Raw genomic sequence first — 23,886 nt, forward strand, 5'->3', positions numbered from 1 at the left:
AATTGCAGAAGTCAGATGAAATTCTGAAATTTTGCATGGAATTCTGAACAAATTCCCATGTTTACAGATTCTGAGTTTGCACTGCAAACATTATGAAATTTCAATTTATTGTGAAAATATTTTCAAACTAACCAGAGGATTACTTATGGTTGTAAAAATATGTTCACAATAGCTTACAATGTATCTTAGAATTTTCACTCACATCCCTTAAAGGATACCCGAAGTGACACACAAATAACTATGCTGTGTTCCTTTTTTTCTTTCTCTGCCTGAAAGAGTTAAATATCAGGTATGTAAGAAGCTGACAAACACCGGTCCGCACAACAACCAGGGGCCCCAGGTCTCTCTCACTAGCTGGGGCCCCCAAACCACCATGCGATACCCAGAGGGAAGTGTTAGCAAGTCCTGGACCTCTCACCTCCAGGGAACTCACCCCCACCACCTCTAAACTGAATGCCAACTGCAACAAACACGAACAATTGCTAACTCCCAGCTAGAGCAATGTACTGCCTCTATTTGGCCAGGAGACGCCAGTCAGCCAATCAGGTGTACTGCCATACACCCTTTGCCTGCTGTACCAAATCTAGCAGGAATTGCATAAATTAGCATTCAGGTGGGAGGCTTCGGTTGGACGCAATCGTGGATTGCATTGTTTACAGGGACGCCTCGCAGAGGCGCTCCTAGAGACCAGCTAACCAGCTAATTGCCTAGAGCGCCAGATTTATGGCAGGCGCTTTCAGGGGAAAAAAAAGTTTATTTTTCCTGTCCTTAGAGACTTAAAACTTAGGGAACGGAGATAAAACGTTCTAACGAAAGTCTTTGCTGCTCAGACTCAAATAAGGAATCTACAAACCTTTTGTCTACAACACTTTGTATTGTATTCCCTAATGTTAGTGTTATCTCCAGATCTAGAGTGTGTCTGTGTGACTGCTGGAGGCTCCCGCCCCTCCCTGTGCCAAAGAGGAAAAGTAAACAGCAGAAGAGCATGTCTGTTGGAGCCTTGGAGGAGGTAATAACAAGGCATGCAAGACATGCCAGGAGTGCAGAGCTCCAGCTAGAGAAAATCAATTACCAGACAGTTACGTTACTGGGCACTGACTTTGCAGCACTAGGGACATTTGTATTTCCTCACCGGACCCGATCACCTGAATGTGATTGCTTCCAGACTGATAAGGTACTGTGTGAATAGCAGGACAACTACCCGTAGCTAAATGAAAAGCTTTAGTCACTGATTGAGCACACAAAAGGTTAAATTCTGGCTGGCTGCAGCTCAGGGAGGGGGAAGCACAGCAGGAGACCAGGTCATTAGGATGTGAATAGAGTGACTTGCTGTATGCTCAGGCTGCCTATTCTTTGACCAAATCATAGACTGCAGTGCACACTGGGGAACTACAGGTACCAACATGTCCTACTGTGATTATGTATGTGTCATGTATGGAATTATAGTTCATCTTCACAAAGAAATGTTGGTAATTGTAGATCTCCCAGTGGTTTATAAGGTTCTTACAAAGTAACAATAATGGATAATTGATATACAAATGATAATTAAGTATTTCTATAGCACTGACATCTCCTGCAGCACTTTACAGACTACATAGCCATGTCACCGACTGTCCTCAGAGGAGCTCACAATCTAATCCTACCATAGTCATAGTCTAATTTCCTACCATATTATTATTATTATGTATTTATATAGCACTGACATCTTCTGCAGCACATTACAGAGTACACAGTCCTGCCCCTGACTGCCATCAGAGGAGTTCACAATCTAATCCTACCATAGTCATAGTCTAATGTCCTCCCATATTATTATTATTATGTATTTATATAGCACCGACATCTTCTGCAGCACATTACAGAGTACATAGTCATGTCACTGACTGTCCTCGGGATCTCACAATCTAATCCTACCATAGTCATAGTCTAATGTCCTATCATATTATTATTCTACTGTATAGTTATATAGCAGTGACATATTCTGCAGCACTTTACAGAGTACATAGTCATGTCACAGACTGTCCTCAGAGGAGCTCACACTCTAATCCTACCATAGTCATAGTCTAATGTCCTACTATATTATTATTATGTATTTATATAGCACTGACATCTTCCGTAGCACATTACAGAGTACATAGTCATGTCACTGACTGTCCTCAGAGGAGCTCACAATCTAATCCTACCATAGTCATAGTATAATGTCCTACCATATTATTATTATTATGTATTTATATAGCACTGCCATCTTCTGCAGCACATTACAGAGTACATAGTCATGCCACTGACTGTCCTCAGAGGAGCTCACACTCTAATCCAACCATAGTCATAGTCTAATGTCCTACCATATTATTATTATGATGTATTTATATAGCACTGACATCTTCTGCAGCACATTACACAGTACATAGTCATGTCACTGACTGTCCTTAGAGGAGCTCACAATCTAATCCCACCATAGTTCAAGTCTAATATCTTCAATATAGGATTGTTTTGGAAGAAACCAGTTGACTTGTTAGTGTGTTTTAGGGATGTTGGGGAATATGAAGTGCCTAAATGAATTCCTGGGGAAGATAGTAACTCCATGCAGATTTTGCCCTAACCAATGTTCAAACCTAGGACTCAGCCTGCGGGGCCTGTGGCATGCAGAGCAGGGTGGCAGCTGAATTACGATTATTTTCCAGTGAAACGCAGCCGCATCACGATTATTTTCATAGGGAGGCACCACAAGGGGGAGGATGGGGGAGCGTGTCGGGGCACCATGGGGGGGGGGGGGGCACCACAGGTTTTCTCGCCTGAAGTGCCAAGATGGCTAGAAGCGCCCCTGATGCCCCGTGTAGGCACATCTCCCACACGGCCCCCTCCCTAACCACTGTACCAAATCTAGCAGGAATTGCATAAATTAGCATTCAGGTGGGAGGCTTTGGTTGGACGCAATCGTGGATTGCATCGTTTACAGGGACGCCCCGTGTAGGCACATCTCCCACACGGCCCCCTCCCTAACCACTTGTACCAAATCTAACAGGAATTGCATAAGCCTCCCACCTGAATGCTAATTTATGCAATTCCTGCTAGATTTAGTAAAAGTGGTTAGAGAGGGGGCCGTGTGGGAGATGTGCCTACACTGGGCGTCCCTATAAACGATGCAATCCACGATTGCGTCCAACCGAAGCCTCCCACCTGAATGCTTATTTATGCAATTCCTGCTAGATTTGGTACAGCAGGCAAAGGGTGTATGACAGTATACCTGATTGGCTGACTGGTGTCTGCTGGCCAGATAGAGGCAGTACATTGCTCTAGCTGGGAGTTAGCAATTGTTTGTTGCAGTTGGCATTCAGTTTAGAGGTGGTGGGGTGAGTTCCCTGGAGGTGAGAGGTCCAGGACTTGCCCACACTTCCCTCTGGGTATCGCATGGTGGTTTGGGGGCCCCAGCTAGTGAGAGAGACCTGGGCCCCCCCGGCTGTCGTGCGGACCAGTGTTTGTGATTTTAAATTTCTTTTTTGCAGCTTCCAGGATGCGGTTGACAGGTGAGTGGTTAGGGAGGGGGCCGTGTGGGAGATTTGCCTACACGGGGCGTCCCTGTAAACGATGCAATCCACGATTGAGTCCAACCGAAGCCTCCCACCTGAATGCTAATTTATTCAATTTCTGCTAGATTTTGTACAGCAGGCAAAGGGTGTATGACAGTACACCTGATTGGCTGACTGGCGTCTGCTGGCCAGATAGAGGTAGTACATTGCTCTAGCTGGGAGTTAGCAATTGTTTGTGTTTGATGTAAGAAGCTGACTCAGTCCTGACAGGAAGTGACTACAGCGTGACCCTCACTGATAAGAAATTCCAACTATAAAAACACTTTCCTAGCAGAAAATGGCTTCTGAGAGCAAGGAAGAGGTAAAAAGGGGAATTTCTTATCAGTGAGGGTCACACTGTAGTCACTTCCTGTCTGAGTCAGCCACTTACATACGTGATATTTAACTCTTTCAGGCAGAGAAAGAAAAAGAAAAAAAAGAACACAGAATAGTTATTTGTGTGCTAGGCACTGTACACACCCATGTCTACCTCATCATGTCACATGTCACTTCGGTTATCCTTTAAGCATGCTTAGTAGACATTTTTTGCTATGTATGCAAAAAAAAAATCATTAATACTCGTCCAATACTAGTTTCTTTTAATGGTCCTTTCTTTTTAATTAAACTTCATCTTCTACATTTTTTATATATATTATTTTCTTTATATACTTTTACATACTTTTACAATGATTTCATATGTATTATATATTTTACTATACTATTTATATTATATTATTTTTTTATATATAGACTTTTATTATATCTTTGTATGTCAACGATTAATTATGTCCTTTATGCCTACAGTCTTTTAGGGCGCAAAGATGCACCAATATGCACTTTATGTCTGTTAGAATGAATGATATTTGTTATCTATACTTTCTTTCCCCAAGCAGTCTAAAAAATAACCACACTCAGGAGGCCACCCTGCAGTGTTAGGGAGTCGTGCCTTGAACTCCTTACTGAATAGGTACTGACCCTGGTTAGGATTCAAACCCTGGTCTCCCATGGCAAAGGCGGTGTCCTTAACTATTACTCTATTCAGCCACTGAATAGATACACCTTTTTGTACACATTTGTCTACTTTCTGTTCTCCGAAGTTATACAACCACATCCCCTCTGTAAGGCTTGGTGGTGTATTCTCCACAGTCAGCATGCAACGCATGAGCTGGCGTGGAGGAGGTACACACACCAGCACAAGGAAACAGGCTATCCCTAGTATAGTGGAGGGGAGGACTGACTCCAATCAGTGGTGCTCAGCAGAGCTCGAATATTCGAGTAGCTCGAATATTCGAGCTCTTTTTCAGCTATTCGAGCTCGGTATTCGAGCTCCGAATAGCTGGAGCTATTCGAATGGGCTATCCGAGTACACTCGAATAGCCCATTCACTATTCGAGCTATTCGAGCAACTCGGCGCTATTCGAGCTCGGTACCGAGCTCGAATAGCGTCATAGCCCAGATTGATGTCCTTAGAGCCAATCAGAGGGCTCCCAGGCCCTCTGACGGCAGCCAATCACAGAGGGGGACCCTGGCCAGCCCCTACCCTATAAATAGCGGCCGCCATGTTACGTTTCTCCATGCTTGCCTGAGACTTGTACAGAGAGAGAGTTGCTCCTTTGTGCTTTGGCTTAGCAAGTGCTCTATTGTGATCATTTACCTAGCGTTTTTGCTCACCTACACCTGCCATATACACCTATATTGTTGTTAGTTAGATAGACATTGTATTTTAGTTAGTAGCTTGTGTGTTACATTAGAGACAGGCAGCTGCTGCAAGCTTACAGGTTTAGGCCTCAGGGGGGCCTTGCCTCTGTGGGCAGCTGTCCTCTGTTTATTTCTCTCATCTATACCAGTATTTCTGCTGTCCTTTACTAATAGTATTGTAGTTATACTGTACTAGGAGTAGGACACTCACTGACTGTCACTGTTTATAGGCTACTAGCTAGCTCCTGCGTGTGTGCACTCACTCACTGTCTGTGTGTACACACACTCTATTTCCTTCTGATTACTGATAGATTATTGTTAGTTAGTTGTACTTACTGTTACTACTTACTCTTACTGTACTAGGAGTCTAGGACACTCAGTCAGACAGTCACTGTGTTCATAGGCTACTAGCTCCTGCGTGCGGTCACTCACTGTCTGAGTGTACACACACCACCCACACTCCATTTCCTTCTGATCGCTGATTGATTATTGTAATTAGTTAGTTCTACTTACTGTTACTACTTACTCTTACTGTACTAGGAGTCTAGGACACTCAGTCACTGTGTTCATAGGCTACTAGCTCCTGCGTGCGGTCACTCACTGTCTGAGTGTACACACACCACCCACACTCCATTTCCTTCTGATCGCTGATTGATTATTGTAATTAGTTAGTTCTACTTACTGTTACTACTTACTCTTACTGTACTAGGAGTCTAGGACACTCAGTCACTGTGTTCATAGGCTACTAGCTCCTGCGTGCGGTCACTCACTGTCTGAGTGTACACACACCACCCACACTCCATTTCCTTCTGATCGCTGATTGATTATTGTAATTAGTTAGTTGTACTTACTGTTACTACTTACTCTTACTGTACTAGGAGTCTAGGACACTCAGTCACTGTGTTCATAGGCTACTAGCTCCTGCGTGCGGTCACTCACTGTCTGAGTGTACACACACCACCCACACTCCATTTCCTTCTGATCGCTGATTGATTATTGTAATTAGTTAGTTCTACTTACTTTTACTACTTACTCTTACTGTACTAGGAGTCTAGGACACTCAGTCACTGTGTTCATAGGCTACTAGCTCCTGCGTGCGGTCACTCACTGTCTGAGTGTACACACACCACCCACACTCCATTTCCTTCTGATCGCTGATTGATTATTGTAATTAGTTAGTTCTACTTACTGTTACTACTTACTCTTACTGTACTAGGAGTCTAGGACACTCAGTCACTGTGTTCATAGGCTACTAGCTCCTGCGTGCGGTCACTCACTGTCTGAGTGTACACACACCACCCACACTCCATTTCCTTCTGATCGCTGATTGATTATTGTAATTAGTTAGTTGTACTTACTGTTACTACTTACTCTTACTGTACTAGGAGTCTAGGACACTCAGTCACTGTGTTCATAGGCTACTAGCTCCTGCGTGCGGTCACTCACTGTCTGAGTGTACACACACCACCCACACTCCATTTCCTTCTGATCGCTGATTGATTATTGTAATTAGTTAGTTCTACTTACTGTTACTACTTACTCTTACTGTACTAGGAGTCTAGGACACTCAGTCACTGTGTTCATAGGCTACTAGCTCCTGCGTGCGGTCACTCACTGTCTGAGTGTACACACACCACCCACACTCCATTTCCTTCTGATCGCTGATTGATTATTGTAATTAGTTAGTTGTACTTACTGTTACTACTTACTCTTACTGTACTAGGAGTCTAGGACACTCAGTCACTGTGTTCATAGGCTACTAGCTCCTGCGTGCGGTCACTCACTGTCTGAGTGTACACACACCACCCACACTCCATTTCCTTCTGATCGCTGATTGATTATTGTAATTAGTTAGTTCTACTTACTGTTACTACTTACTCTTACTGTACTAGGAGTCTAGGACACTCAGTCACTGTGTTCATAGGCTACTAGCTCCTGCGTGCGTGCACTCACTGTCTGAGTGTACACACACTAAATTTACTTGTGATTACTACTGATTATTGTAACTGCTAGTTGTACTTCCTGACTGTTACTACTTACTTACTGTACTAGGGGACACTCACTCAGTCACCTCACCAACCAACCCACTCCATTAAAGTACCCCACTTTTCACCCGCCCTTTTACAAAACTTTTGTCTATACGCCCAAAACATTTAAGATGTCTGGAAGTGGCAGCCAGCGCGGTTTGGGCAAGGGGAAGGGCAGCAAGGGAATCAGGAGGAGAGGGAGCAGCATTGTGGCAAGCCGCGGCCGCGGGCGCGCCACCATGCACAGTTCCGCAGCAGCAGCAGCAGCGTCAGTGGCTAACATTCCTCCCATAGCCACTGGCCGTGGACGCCTTGGGCGCCGCCCAGCAGGAGCATCTGCAACTCACGCTGCAGAGACACCGCAGCAGCAGCGTGTAGCACCTGCTCCGATTTTCCTCCAGCCGGGTCGGAAACGTCCCATTGAGGAAAAGGATGCAGACACTGTGGTGCAACTCATGACGGAGGATGAGCAGCCCGCCATCAGCTCTGCATCCGAGGCCTCCACCCTCACCACCACCACCACCACCACCCCTGTTCGCAGCAGCCGCCCAGCAGGGTCTGGGGAGGAGGCCAGTTCACCGTCAGTCGCCGACCTCTCATTCAGCACTCTTTTGACCCCAGGCATGATGAGTCAATTGTCTGCTGTTGTTGGCGATTTTGAGGAGGAGATGCTGATGGGCACTTTGGGGGATGAGGGATTGGACAGCAAGACTGTGGCGACAGTCAAGCAGCCCATCCATGCATCAGGAGAGGAGTTTGGGGGGTCATCATCCCAGCAGGACATGTTTGAGGAGGGGGAGGATGATGTTGATGACCCGGTGACAGACAGAGACTGGGTGCCACCACCTCCAGGGGATGTCGTCCTCAGCAGCCCGGAGGAGGAGGAGGATGCGCTTGTGGGCCTTGCAAGGAGGCGCATCATTGCAAGCATTGGCAGCGACCCACAGCCTGCTGGTGTCTCAGGCTCAGCAGCAGCAGCAGCAGCATCAGCCAGTACCACCACCAGCCGCACCCAAGCCCCCCCCCCAACCACCACAGGGAGACAGGCAGCAGCGCTTCCATGCCATAGGGGGATGTTTCTGTCACCAATCTGGCGCTTTTTCACCATGCCCACTGTGTACAGCAAGTACGCCACTTGCAACCACTGTCAGCGGAAGTTGAGCAGAGGTGCAGACCCCTTAAAGTTCAGCACCAGCTCGCTGATCAACCACCTTGCGGCTAAACATTTCCACCAGCATGAGGAGTTCCAGAGGCTGAAGGCATCTGGTGCTGGCAGTGGCACCACACCCATCACTGCACAGCCTTCAGCAGCAGCAACAGCAGCCACCCGCCCTCCTGCTCCTCCAGCAGCACCAGCAGGAGTGCGGAAACGCACTGCTCCTCCCCCCTCTGCAACTCCTGCCGCCGACACTGAGGCCTGTTCTGGCAGCCAGTCCTCAGTGGCCTCCTCCGCTGTGTCTGGTGATTCCCGTGTCAGCAAAAGGCCACGCCAGAGCCTTTTGAGCGAGTCCTTCCAGGGGGTGGTTAGGGCTCTGCCTCCCAGCAGCCGTCGCGTGCGGCAGCTGAACGGCTTGCTGGCACGGGCCATGTGCTCCCAACTCCTGCCGTACACGCTCGTGCAGGAGGGGAGCGACATGCGGGCGCTGCTTGCTTGTGCAGCCCCAGACTGGCAGCTCCCCAGCAGACACTTTTTCTCCCGCAAGGCCATTCCAGCACTGCACCGCTTTGTGATGGCCAATGTGGAGCGAGGGCTGGAGCACGCGGTTGGTGAAAGGGTCCACGTCACCATGGACTCCTGGAGCAGCCGCTTCGGGACAGGCCGCTACCTGTCCTTCACTGTCCACTGGGTCAGCTTGGTGGAAGGGGGTGAGGATGGGAGAGCAGCAGCGGGCACAGCAGCAGCAGCAGCAGCAACACAGTGGGTGGTGCCACCCCGCAGGGTCAGGGGAACTGCAGCGGGTTCCTCCGATCCTCTGCCATCCTCCGCCACACCTGGCCAAACCCCCCGCCTCAGCAGCAGCGTGAAGGCCCGCCACTGCCAAGCGCTGCTGCACTTGGTCAGCCTTGGCAAGACCAAGCTGACGGCAGCCCACGTGTTGGCCAAACTCCAGGAGCAGGAGAGGATTTGGCTGACCCCCAGAGGCCTCAGAGTCGGAGAGGTGGTGTCCGACAATGGGGCCAATCTGGTTGCTGCCATAGACAGGGGAAACCTGACCCACATCCCCTGTCTTGCCCACGTGCTGAACCTGGTGGTGCAGAAGTTCCTGCGCACCTACCAGGGGATGGGCGAACTGCTGGAAACGGCAAGGAATGTTGTGCGTCACTTCCGGCGCTCGGCTGCAGCCTGTGCGAGCCTGGAAGACGTGCAAAAGGAGCTGGATCTGCCACGCCATCGGCTGATCATTGACGTTCCGACTCGCTGGAACTCCACCCTGGCGATGTTGGAGCGTATGGTTGAACAGAGGCACGCTGTCAACCAGTACCTTGCCCTGGCCACTGTTTCCGCAGCTCGGAGAAGGGACAAGACCAGCAACATCCCGTCCATCGTCCCCGATGATGACTGGAGGCACATGCAGCAGGTGTGCTTTGTGCTGGCTCCCTTCCTGCAGGCCACAAACATGGTGAGCAGGGACCATGCTATGGTCTGCGAGTGGGTGCCCCTGGTTTCTCTGCTGAACAGGGCCCTCGATGGTTTGCTGGAACAGGGAGCGGCAGCCTTGGACCAGCAGGAGCGGCAACCAGCTGCGCAGTCCACCTCTGAGGGGGAGGAGGAGGAGGACTTGGTGGAGGTCCCTGACCTGGCTGCTGATGAGGGGGATCAGCACAGCGCAGCTGAGTTGGTGCGGGGGTGGAGAGAGGATGAGGCGGCAGAGGAGGAGGATGAGGACAGCACTGACGTCGATGTGCCAGCAGACGTGGCCCGCCTCTTCCCAATGGCAGCGCACATGCTGGCGTGCCTGCGCAGGGACCCCAGGGTGATCCAGATGAAGCAGAGGGAGGACATCTGGATCAGCATGATGTTGGACCCACGCCTCAAGGGGAAGTTGAGCCAGTTCCTGCCGCCTGCAGGAGGAGACCCAGCGCAACAAATAAGGAGCTTGCAGCAGGCCCTTGTTGAGCGCTTGGAGGAAGCCTTCCCCCAGCCTTCCACCCCCACTGTCCAGCAGCCAGCACAGAGGCAGCAGCAGGTGCCTGCATCCAGCAGCAGCAAGCGCCCCACAGACCTGCTGTCTCTCAGCCACGAGCTCTACAGGACTGTAGAGGCTCCGGCAGCAGTGACTAGAGAGGAGATGCATGCAGCAGCATCCTCCTCCGGTCACAGCCAGCGCCTGACCCGCATGGTGGCTGACTACATGGGGTCGTACAGCGGGCTTGACAGCGATGCCCCTGTTGATCCCATGGAGTATTGGGTCAAGCGCATGGAGATCTGGAGCGAGCTAGCGCAGTACGCCCTGGAAGTGCTGTCCTGCCCCCCTTCCAGCGTGCTGTCCGAGCGCTGCTTCAGTGCAGCTGGTGGCGTGGTCACCGAGAAACGCTCACGTCTGTCTCACAAGTCTGTGGACAGACTGACGTTTCTCAAGATGAACCAGGCGTGGGTGGAAGGCGAGTTCCTGGCCCCTGTTGTCGGCGAGAGGGGGACATGAACTGGCTGCCGGAACCATCGTTAATGTGCCTTACCACCCTTTACCACCTCCTGGCTCCTGCTCACTAAGCCAGCCTGGTTCACTTTGACTATTACGTCGCCTGCAGCCACACATTTTACACCTACAGTGGGCTGCTGTGTACTGCCCTTCTGCTGTCTGTCTGTGTTTCCCACTGCCAGGGTACACAGAATGACCTTCTTCTGCTGCCACTCTGCCACCAGCTATTACGTCAAACAATAGCTATATTGGTTGCAAAACCGAAACCAAACAAACCATTAAAAAAAAAAAAGGTTTAATTTTTCTGAGGTGCCCGGGTTGAAAACTGTGTTGTTCCAGTTGTGTATTGGACACAATGTGGGCTGCACGACCGCTGTCTGGGACCTCCTGTTGTGTTTATTTACGGCCCTGGTATCACCGCTAGGTACCAGGGCTATTATGTCACGCTGCCTACCTGCTGCCACACTCACACTGCTCCTCCATACCTCCTCCTGCTGCTGCTGCTGCTGTCTGTCTGTGTTTCCCACTGCCAGGGTACACAGATGATTTACCTTCTGCTGCCACTCTGCCACCAGCTATTACGTCAAACAATAGCTGCTCGCCTACTCCTCCATTCCTCCTCCTGCTGCTGCTGTCTGTCTGTGTTTCCCACTGCCAGGGTACACAAAATTACCTTCTTCTGCTGCCACTCTGCCACCAGCTATTACGTCCAAAAATAGCTAAATTGGTTGTAAAACCAAAAACCAAAAAACCATTAAAAAAAAAAAAAGGTTTAATTTTTCTGAGGTGCCCGGGTTGAAAACTGTGTTGTCCCAGTTGTGTATTGGACACAATGTGGGCTGCACGACCGCTGTCTGGGACCTCCTGTTGTGTTTATTTACGGCCCTGGTATCACCGCTAGGTACCAGGGCTATTATGTCACGCTGCCTACCTGCTGCCACACTCACACTACTCCTCCATTCCTCCTGCTGCTGCTGTCTGTCTGTGTTTCCCACTGCCAGGGTACACAGAATTACCTTCTGCTGCCACACTGCCACCAGCTATTACGTCAAACAATAGCTGCTCACATAATTACTCTCCTCCATTCCTCCTCCTGCTGCTGCTGCTGTCTGTCTGTGTTTCCCACCGCCAGGGTACACAGATTTACCTTCTGCTGCCACTCTGCCACCAGCTATTACGTCAAAAAATAGCTATATATCTGTGTAATTGGTTGTAAAACCAAAACTACAAAACCATTACAAAAAAAGGTTTAATTTTTCTGAGGTGCCCGGGTTGAAAACTGTGTTGTCCCAGTTGTGTATTGGACACAATGTGGGCTGCACGACCGCTGTCTGGGACCTCCTGTTGTGTTTATTTACAGCCATGGTATCACCGCTAGGTACCAGGGCTATTATGTCACGCTGCCTGCCTCATTGACTGCATGCTGCCACACACTCATCCTCCTCCTCCTGCTGCTAAATTTACCTCCTGCTGTCTGTGTGTTTCCACTGCCAGGGAGCACATACAATGGCGCTTCCAACATGCGTGCGCCACCAGCTATTTGTTGTTACGCTCAAAAATAGCTGCATTTCTTTAAAAAAAAAAATGAAAAGAGAAATAAGTGACGAAGAAGACGATATAGAAGAAGATGAAGAAGAAGAAGAAGATGAAGAAGATGAAGAAGAAGATGAAGAAGATGAAGAAGAAGATGAAGAAGATGAAGAAGAAGATGAAGAAGATGAAGAAGAAGATGAAGAAGAAGATGAAGAAGAAGATGAAGAAGATGAAGAAGAAGATGAAGAAGAAGATGAAGAAGATGAAGAAGAAGAAGATGAAGAAGAAGAAGAAGAAGAAGATGAAGAAGATGAAGATGAAGAAGATGAAGAAGATGAAGAAGAAGATGAAGAAGATGAAGATGAAGATGAAGAAGATGAAGAAGAAGATGAAGAAGATGAAGAAGATGAAGAAGAAGATGAAGAAGAAGAAGAAGAAGAAGATGAAGAAGATGAAGATGAAGATGAAGATGAAGAAGATGAAGATGAAGATGAAGAAGATGAAGAAGATGAAGATGAAGAAGAAGAAGAAGAAGAAGAAGAAGATGAAGATGAAGAAGATGAAGAAGATGAAGAAGAAGATGAAGAAGATGAAGATGAAGATGAAGAAGATGAAGAAGAAGATGAAGAAGATGAAGAAGATGAAGAAGAAGATGAAGAAGAAGAAGAAGATGAAGAAGAAGATGAAGAAGATGAAGATGAAGATGAAGATGATGAAGATGAAGATGAAGAAGATGAAGAAGATGAAGATGAAGAAGAAGAAGAAGAAGAAGAAGAAGAAGAAGATGAAGAAGATGAAGAAGAAGATGAAGAAGATGAATATGAAGAAGATGAAGAAGATGAAGAAGAAGATGAAGATGAAGAAGATGAAGAAGATGAAGATGAAGAAGATGAAGAAGAAGATGAAGAAGATGAAGATGAAGAAGATGAAGAAGAAGATGAAGATGAAGAAGATGAAGAAGAAGATGAAGATGAAGAAGATGAAGAAGAAGATGAAGAAGATGAAGATGAAGAAGATGAAGAAGAAGATGAAGAAGATGAAGAAGAAGATGAAGAAGAAGAAGATGAAGAAGATGAAGATGAAGAAGATGAAGAAGAAGATGAAGAAGATGAAGATGAAGAAGATGAAGAAGATGATGAAGATGAAGATGAAGAAGATGAAGATGAAGAAGAAGAAGAAGAAGATATAGAAGAAGAAGAAGAAGATATAGAAGATAAAGAAGAAGAAGAAGAAGAAGTATATACAGTACTGAACAAAATTCTGGACACAACTTCTCTTTTCACCTTTTTTTTTTTTTAAAGGAACATCCCCACATAATCACTTGCTGTTGTCACTTGGAAAAAAATATGTTTCTTGCATCATTAACCCTCAAAACAAGTGTTGGGAAGCTATTTAAGGCCAATTCGAATAGTCAGCTCGAATAGTTAGCTCGAATACCGACTCAAATAGTGAGCTCGAAGTCCGAGGTCGAATCGAATAGTAAAAATTATTCGACTCGAATATTCGACTGACCTCGAATAATTTACTATTCGAATTCGACCAAACTCGAATTTTAAAAAGGGGTATTTGAGCATCACTAACTCCAATAGGAGATTGTGGCGCACAGAGCCGGTGCAGATCTGACAGCCACAAACAATGCTTTCGTTATAACGTCTCAGCGCAAAGTAGCGCTGAGCGCATAAACCAGAACTGAGGAGATCAGGACAGGTAGACAGAATGAACGCTTGCTAACTAGCGGCTACTTAGCGACAGCAAGCGTCCAAAACAAGACAGACTGGAATGAGGCAGCCAATGCGATTGCAGCGATGGCGTGCCTCACAAAGACAGGACAGGATAGTCAGGAAATAGCAGGATCAAGATAGATGAACGTAACACAGACAAATATACAATAAGTATGTTTTCATAGCGTATTACAATTACAGCTATCAATGAAACTATTTGTAACGTCTGACTAACATATGTATATATCGGCAATGAACCGATATATGACATAAGCAGGAACGCTGACTAGGACTGGAGTAATACAGGGAACAGGACTCAGAAGGATTCGCTATCTCTTCGCAGAGATGAACGCAATCCACAAACGGTAACAGAACAGGATTCAGAAGGATTCGTTATCTCTTCGCAGAGATGAACGCAATCCACAAACAGTAACAGAACAGGATTCAGAAGGATTCGTTATCTCTTCGCAGAGATGAACGCAATCCACAAACGGTAACAGGACAGGATTCAGAAGGATTCGTTATCTCCTCGCAGAGATGAACGCAATCCACAAACGGTAACAGAACAGGATTCAGAAGGATTCGTTATCTCTTCGCAGAGATGAACGCAATCCACAAACAGAACCAGGAGCAGGGTAACTACCTCAGCACGGGTGGTCACGGTACGCGCAACCTACCAAAACGTGCTGGAAAGCTGACTAACTGCACACAGGATATAAACAGTTCGTGTACGTATACATCAGCGACACTGATGTATCAACATAACACAAATACAAGGAAAATAATAAACGTGCTGGTATGCATATATATTGGCAATGAACCAATATATGATGCAAAGACCAGCAAAGTATCTTTAGAACAAGAAACACGATCGAGGGCTGAAGCGACAGCAAGACAGGCTTAAACTGAAGCTATGAAAACCCAAGGAAACCCTGCAGGAAGCAGATCTTTATACTGAGGTCATCCAATGGGAGCAGACATGCAGATTCCCACACAGGTGAATGATAATCAGTCACAAGCTGACAGCAGGGAAAGACAGACAAAGCTATGCAGCTTGCATGGAAAGACATCAGAACTGCCTGAGCTGCAGCACTACTACTTCCAGCAACACCTGCTGCAGCAGCGATCATTACAGTACCCCCGCCCTTAAAAGCGGATTCCAGACGCTTTTCAAAACTGAAATTCCCAACAAAACAGTCTGACTGATAATTCATGATGACCGGGACAGCCCGGCAAGACCGAATTCCAGAATCAGTCCCCACAAGACTGGACCCATCAGAACCAGAACCTACAGAACCATGCCCATCAGTACTACAAGCCCCAGTGTGACACCCATCAGAACCATGATTTTCAGAAGAAAGCCCTCCGAAACTCCCTGAGCGATACCCACCGCCTTCCAGGAACCGTTCAGAAACGCCAAAGCCTTTGCAATGCCCACCGGGACTGTCTTTACCAACACAAAACCCACTGTTGAACCAGTCCAAGGCACCAGGACAAGTTTTCTCAGAGACCTCCCAGAACACCTTGAAGCTCCAAAGAGATCCCCATAGGTCAGAACGCCCCTTAGGCTCACATGGAGAACTATCAAGAACCCCTATGGAACCTAGGGCAATTCCCGAGTCAGGGCCACAAGGACAAACATCAAGATCAGGGCTTTCAGGGACCAGAACCATCTCTGGGCATGCAGGCAGACTGGCAACATCAGAACATGTTCCCACTAAGGAAGCATCAGAGCACGCTAACACCTTAGACACACTTGGGCATTCTGGCACACAACATCTGGGCACACTGGCACAAGAGAAACCTCTGGGCATGTCAAGGAACTGTGAGCCTCAGGGTCAGCCAAGACAGGACCAAAACCAGGACTGGCCAAAAAAAAATCATCATGACTAGACTTCGCAACTACTGGACTTTTACACGAGAATGCAGGATCAGACTTAGATGTCGCTGATTCCAGCAAAGTCAGTAACAAATCAGATTCAGGGGCACTAACAAGACAGGACAAATCTTCTGATGTATGCACTGAACCAGATAGGGACTCCACAACTACCTCTGGACTGGACAGAGACTCATCTAATACACTGGATTGGATCTCATGAGGCGCTGCAGAACAAGTCAGTATTGCAGCAGCCCCCACTGGACTAAGCAAAACTGAGGAATTCCCTGGACAGGAAGGGGACTCTGGAACCTCTGCCACAGCGGCCAGAGAACCAGAATCTTTCAGGATACAGGGCTGGGTTTCAGGAACACTCATCAGACCGGACTGAAATTCTGAGATTTCTATTATTTTGACCAGAGAATCAGAATTATCCATGTTACAGGGCAAGACTTCTGAAACATTCAGAGGACAGGGCTGGAGTTCCTCGGCTGTTACAACACTGGAGAGGGACTCAACAACATTGGTTAAATCAGACTGTATACAGGGCAAGGTATCTAACACACTTGCTGACGAGGACAGTATTTCAATGGCTTCTGTTTTGCTGGGCAGAAATTCATCAAGTTTTATTAGAGCAGACTGTAATTCCAAAACAGCTGCTAGACAAGTGAATATTACTGCAACACCAACTGAGGTAAGCAGTGCCTCAGACTCCTCTGCTAGAGGGTTTGAAGTATCCAAAGTACTGGGTGAAGCATAAGACTCTGCGACCACGGCTTCACTGGACAGGATCACTGAACAGTCCATATTGCAGGGCAAAACCATGGAAGCACCTGCTGGACAGCATAATGATTCTGTGACCTGAGTTTCATTGGAGAGATCTACTGCACAATTTATGGTACAGGGCAAATTTACTGGAATATTTTCTGAACAAGGTAATAATTCTGCGATTTCAGGTTCACATAGCAGATGCTCTGAGCTATTCACGAAACTAGAGTGAGATGTAGAAACAGGAAGATCAAGACACAATGTTTGCGCATCTGAATCACCATTCATTTGTAAAATTGGAAAATTCAGATGCTGGGGTTCTGCGGTTTCTAGACAGGATTGCTGGGACTCGGAAACTGATGTAGTGCATCTATTGGCATCTGCTGGATCAGACAGGAGTTGAACTTTATTAACACAGGTAATTTCTGCAGAAGTGTTTGCAGAGGCAGGCAAGATTTTTCTGGTGTCTGTTTCACTGAACAAAGAGTCATGAGTACTGGCTAGGCTGGACTCGGAAGTCAGCAGGACCTCTGGATTCTCTGCTGAGAAATTTGCGCAGGGCAAGGTTAAGAATGTATCAGTGGCTTCTGTTTTACTGGTAAGTAACACTGAGTTATCCATGGTACAGGGTGGAATTGCAGGAACTTCAATTTCACACAAAAAGAGCTCCGAATTACCTGCTGAATCAGCCAAAGGTGCTGAAGCAGGCGGGTCAGAACGCCAAATTTGCGAATTCGGAGTCACATAAAAATCATCCAAAATCAGTTCCCACACATCAATCAATGGAGCCACAAAGTCATACCCACACACACCAGTTTTTATTAGGTTATAGGCAGACTTAATGCATGCATTCAATACTAATTCACTTTTTGCACTGTAAAATTGACAAAATGAACTTGAATCATTCTTCCATTCATTGACCAGAGCTTCCATCTCTCCTTTCTCAAATGGAGGATTCCAAGCATACTTAACAGGCAGATCATGGTTTGCAGATATGATTGTAGCAGGGACATATATTGGGTTAATTAGCAGGTGATTGGCAGATTCCTTATTCCTAAGAATCTCCAATACCTGTAGCAAGTGCTGAACTGTAGTGTATGCAAACTTTCCTTGCTTCACAAATAAGTTGATTTGTTCAATACTCTGTAATATCTCCTCATAATCATACTCAGATAATTCTTTTAAACAAAAATTTTTATTTTCCCTAGTCAGGGAGGAAAGTTCATTAGTAGTTTCATAAGTCCATTTAACTCCCCTGAAAGACAATTGCATTTCATTATCTGTTAATGGCAGAATCTCATTATAGGTCTCAGTCGCTGAGGATAACGACTCTGCAGATCGGACACGTTTCTTAGAACGTTTGCGTTTTGCCTTAGACCCTGCTGTTTTTGGTGATTTATTCAAGGCTGCAGGAAAATTATCAGTAACACTTTCTGCTTGCTGAACATTTTTGCAAGCAATTGAAGGAGTAGCTGATTGGCCTGCTGCCAGGAGTTTATTAAGAGGAAAAGGCAATGGATCTATGCGCAACCAGTTATGGATCACAAACGCTAGAAATTCCAGCGGTCTCTCTTTCAAATCGGAATGATTGAGAACATCAAATGCCCACTGGAATAATTCCCCTTTAAACAAAATATAACTTAGTTGGAGTGCCCAGGTTGAAACAGGAGTCGCTTGGAGATCAGGATTGGCCAGGAACCTGGCACATTCAGAGAAAAACTCATTTTCTGTTTCAGAGCTAAGTTCTTCAAATTTCTTAAAGGAACAGGAACCATAATTAACAGTGTCATACTTTCTGGGAATCCCCCCCACAATGGGGATTGGTAATGGGGTTTTCATAATGTAAGGCTTGGTGGTGTATTCTCCACAGTCAGCATGCAACGCATGAGCTGGCGTGGAGGAGGTACACACACTAGCACAAGGAAACAGGCTATCCCTAGTATAGTGGAGGGGGGGACTGACTTCAATAGGAGATTGTGGCGCACAGAGCCGGTGCAGATCTGACAGCCACAAACAATGCTTTCGTTATAACGTCTCAGCGCAAAGTAGCACTGAGCGCATAAACCAGAACTGAGGAGATCAGGACAGGTAGACAGAATGAACGCTTGCTAACTAGCGGCTACTTAGCGACAGCAAGCGTCCAAAACAAGACAGACTGGAATGAGGCAGCCAATGCGATTGCAGCGATGGCGTGCCTCACAAAGACAGGACAGGATAGTCAGGAAATAGCAGGATCAAGATAGATGAACGTAACACAGAAAATATACAATAAGTATGTTTTCCTAGCGTATTACAATTACAGCTATCAATGAAACTATTTGTAACGTCTGACTAACATATGTATATATCGGCAATGAACCGATATATGACATAAGCAGGAACGCTGACTAGGACTGGAGTAATACAGGGAACAGGACTCAGAAGGATTCGCTATCTCTTCGCAGAGATGAACGCAATCCACAAACGGTAACAGAACAGGATTCAGAAGGATTCGTTATCTCTTCGCAGAGATGAACGCAATCCACAAACAGTAACAGAACAGGATTCAGAAGGATTCGTTATCTCTTCGCAGAGATGAACGCAATCCACAAACGGTAACAGGACAGGATTCAGAAGGATTCGTTATCTCCTCGCAGAGATGAACGCAATCCACAAACGGTAACAGAACAGGATTCAGAAGGATTCGTTATCTCCTCGCAGAGATGAACGCAATCCACAAACAGAACCAGGAGCAGGGTAACTACCTCAGCACGGGTGGTCACGGTACGCGCAACCTACCAAAACGTGCTGGAAAGCTGACTAACTGCACACAGGATATAAACAGTTCGTGTACGTATACATCAGCGACACTGATGTATCAACGTAACACAAATACAAGGAAAATAATAAACGTGCTGGTATGCATATATATTGGCAATGAACCAATATATGATGCAAAGACCAGCAAAGTATCTTTAGAACAAGAAACACGATCGAGGGCTGAAGCGACAGCAAGACAGGCTTAAACTGAAGCTATGAAAACCCAAGGAAACCCTGCAGGAAGCAGATCTTTATACTGAGGTCATCCAATGGGAGCAGACATGCAGATTCCCACACAGGTGAATGATAATCAGTCACAAGCTGACAGCAGGGAAAGACAGACAAAGCTATGCAGCTTGCATGGAAAGACATCAGAACTGCCTGAGCTGCAGCACTACTACTTCCAGCAACACCTGCTGCAGCAGCGATCATTACACCCTCAGGCTATTGGCCCAACATAGGTTACATAACCTGTCCCCTGCTCCTATTGGCCCACAAACCCCCCCCCCCCCCTAGCTTGCCTCCTCCCCACCCATAGAAATATATTACCTGCCCATCACACAGCCCCCACCCCTTACGAACCATGCATTTGGTCCACTCATATACTCTTCGGTTTATAAACCTTGATCTCCAGACTCACCGATACAGAGGCGCTATTTGTGACCTTGAGACTATACTAGTGAGTCTGTTTTACTGCATTTTACTACATTGTGTTTTGTCACGCTTATTTTCTCCCTAAACCCCCTCCCCTAACATTCCCCCTCCCCCTGGGTTGTCCTATTTTGCTTCTGTATTTCCCCTCAGACTTAACTAATGCAGCCTGATTGGCTGAAGCCTCTTTCCCTCTTGTTTTCCCCTCCCACACCTCTGTTCCTCTCTGATTCACCAGTTTTTCTCATGCTGAGACAATGCACTCTCTGTAGTGAAGGGCGGGCAATGCATACACAATCGGGCAGAGGAGACTAAGGGAGGAAATGACATGAGGATTGGCTTCAAAATAGCCGCACTTAAAATGGGAAATGCTAAGAAGAATTTTCTCTCTTTTTTTACTGTAGAAAAATAAGTAAAATCAAAACGTGGACCAGGGGCATTGCTAGGATCCTAAAAGATCTGGGACACTTTTGGGCACTCCAGATGGAAAATGGGTGTGGCCACACACCACAATGTGGGTGTGGTCATGGGTGGAACAAAGTTTACATGAACTTAAGAACAGTCTAAGTAGGCCTGCCCAGCAAAATGTTGGATGAAGCCCCATCTTCATTAATACAAAAAAAAATAAAATAAAATTTTTTTTTCCAGCTTATCACATTTCATTTAAACATAACTAGGCAGTTACCTGTCTTCTGTGCTGGCTGGTCTAGCTTTCTGCTGGGCAGCTGGCCTGCTGCCAGGTTGTCTGGCAGCCCCCCCATAGCATTCCCTGACTGTCTAGAGGACCCCCTCCCATGCTCCCACCGGCCTTCCATTGATGCACCACAACTCCCAGCATGCCCCCATAGTAGAACCACAGCTCCCTGCATGCCCCTATAGGAGCATCACAGCACCAGTATGCCCACATAGACGCATTACGGCACACAGCATACCCCTGATTGATGCACCACAGCATGCCCACCATTGACGCACCACAGCTGACTCTGCCTGGGGACAATCGGGCACCCCAGAATAGATCCGGGGCACATGCTTCTGATCTTCAGGGCTAGCAACCAGTGGCGTAGCTAGAAACCTCTGGGCCCCGATGCGGAATCTGGATGTGGGCCCCCCCCTCCCGGGAACAACAGCCCCCCCCCCCCTCACAACACCCGAAGCACACACATATCCAAATCCCCATACCTGTGCATGGCATGGCTATATCAATTCCGCTTTCCAGCAGCATGGCTGCCACGTTCAATTTGCAAACATACGCAGCACCCAGAGGAAATAGGGCAATTAGTAGCAAGATGCCAGTCTGAAGGAAAAGAATCGTTATGTGCGCAGCATTCACCCGATAATAATTATTATGTGCGCAGCATTCACCAGAAAATGTTATGTGCGCAGCATTCACCAGAAAATTGTTATGTGCGCAGCATTCACCAGAAAATAATCGCAATGTGGGAGCATTCACCAGAAAATAATCGCAATATGGGGGGCAGTCACCAGAAAATAGTTATGTGCGCAGCATTCACCAGAAAACAAACGCAATGTGGGAGCATTCACCAGAAAATAAACGCAATGTGGGAGCTTTCACCAGAAAATAAACGCAATGTGGGGGAATTCACCAGAAAATAAACGCAATGTGGGGGCAGTCACCAGAAAATAATCGCTATGTGGGAGCAGTGACCAGAAAATAATCGTTATGTGGGGGCAGTCACCAGAAAATAATCGTTATGTGGGGAGCAGTCACCAGAAAATAATCGTTATGTGGGGGCAATCACCAGAAAATAATCGTTATGTGGGGAGCAGTCACCAGAAAATAATCGTTATGTGGGGGCAGTCACCAGAAAATAATCGTTATGTGGAGACAGTCACCAGAAAATAATCGTTATGTGGGAGCAGTCACCAGATAATAATCGTTATGTGGGAGCAGTCACCAGAAAATAAACCTGTACAAATAAAAAAAATTCACTCACCTGGCCAGCCTCTGACGTGAGCTCCCCGACGTGCAGCCAGCCTCCCTCGTGCAGCTCCACTAGCGACGATCCTGCAGCGGAGCAGCCAATTTCTCCCTCGCTGACAGAGTGCAGCACTACGGCAAGATGGCGCCCGAAGCCCGGTACTGGAGACATAAATAGTCTCTAGTGCAGGGCTTCGGCAGCCATCTTGCCGTAGCCCTGCTCTGCCTCCGGGAGAAACTGGCTGCTCCGTTGCAGGATCCTGCTCTGCACTGCGGGGATTTCAACACCTGGGGGGTCCAGACCCCCAGACCCCCGGGCCCCTCCCCCGCCACTTTAGGAGGCGGGCCCGGTCACCACGGCGACCCCTGCGACCGCGGGCCCTACGCCCATGCTAGCAACTCCCCTGACGTGGACAATGCAATACCCCTCTCCACAACCACTTGTGCAGCCAATTAGCAATAGCAAAAAAAACCTCATTGGGCCCTGTTAAGTCTAGTTACTCCCCTGCGCCCCACCCTTTAGATTGTAAGCCTTTGGCAGGGTCTCCCCCTGTCCTTCTTGATCTTGCAACCCCAGCTATGATACCCTTTCCTTGGACTAATCCTCAGACTTGAATTGCTTGATCTCTGTAATATCACATGATCATTCATCTTATAACCGGTTTGCATGGATAACCTTGTTCTATCTTCTATAGCCATTTGCTACTTCTCTGTCTGCCACTCCTTGTTTACATTGTATGTATCCCTATTTATTGTCCAGCGCTACATAATATGTTGCTGCTCTATAAATACAATACTAAATAATATTTGCAACCTAAGCAAGTTGAAATAATGTTTGATATTAACTCATGCAAGCAGGGACGGATCTGGGGAGGGGGGGGGGGGGGCAGCGGGTATCTTGCCCCAGGCGCAGTTTGTTGAATTCTTAAAAAGGTGGCAAAATTTGGATAGGGAATGGCAGTTTAGGTGCCAAAACCTGACCTTTAGGTGCCAAAACTATATGGGGAATGGCAGTTTAGGCGCCAAAACCTGACCTTGCCCCAGGCGCAACTTGGTCTAGATCCGTCCCTGCATGCAAGATATACTGCTGACCTGCAGGGATTTTGTGATTTTAAAACTGGAGTTATGAGGTTGTACAACCTTCCCTCCATGACTCTGACATTTCCTGGTATATCACATTGCTAGTTCACCTTCAGTCATCCTTCTGGGCTGTTTCTCCCTGTGAACTCTGCTGGATTATTGCCAGACGTTAGCTTCATAATTGGCTGCAGTTTCTCTTCTCTGTTCAGGTATCCTACAGACACCATGAGAGAGACATTGAATTACATCCTAACAGAGCGGACATTGGAATGTAAGCTCTTAGCTTCGCTAGGATGCCTCCTGGCAGCGTCAGTTTATGGCCTCAGATGGAGAAAGAGAAGAGGTATCCAGAAGAGGATGGAGCAGGAGAGGAAGAGGAGAGAGGACAGCATACGGCTCATGCAGAAGGCCCTGCACCAGTTTCACCAACAGGTAGAGTGTGCAACCAGGGGCGTAACTAGAGGGGAGCAGCGACTGCAGGGGGTTCCTGACCTGTTTCGGGGCCCCAACTACCAATCTTTCCCTCCTCCTATACAGGTGTTTAGATCAGGAGTTTTGGTGGCTACACTTATTATGGGTGTGAAGATCAC

At 47.1% G+C, this 23,886-nt stretch overlaps 1 protein-coding gene across 5 annotated transcripts in view; it reads left to right on the top strand.

The window, feature by feature from the left end:
* The first annotated feature begins 968 nt into the window (after positions 1 to 968).
* Positions 969 to 23,886, top strand: part of LOC137522476 (vitamin D3 hydroxylase-associated protein-like) — a 124,556-nt gene continuing 101,638 nt past the window's right edge. Inside the window, exons 1-2 of one of the 5 annotated variants that reach the window (XM_068242540.1) lie at positions 969 to 1,009; positions 23,506 to 23,728. In XM_068242540.1, coding sequence (XP_068098641.1) covers positions 23,522 to 23,728 — 207 coding nt within the window. In that variant the 5' untranslated portion in view covers positions 969 to 1,009; positions 23,506 to 23,521. Of the gene's footprint in view, positions 1,010 to 1,039; positions 1,175 to 1,357; positions 1,396 to 3,454; positions 3,522 to 23,487; positions 23,729 to 23,886 lie in introns of those variants that run through there. The other 4 variants (XM_068242539.1, XM_068242538.1, XM_068242541.1 and 1 more) reach the window with 4 other exon arrangements.

This window comes from Hyperolius riggenbachi, chromosome 6 (assembly GCF_040937935.1).
Source record: "Hyperolius riggenbachi isolate aHypRig1 chromosome 6, aHypRig1.pri, whole genome shotgun sequence".
Classification (NCBI taxonomy): Eukaryota; Metazoa; Chordata; class Amphibia; order Anura; family Hyperoliidae; genus Hyperolius; species Hyperolius riggenbachi.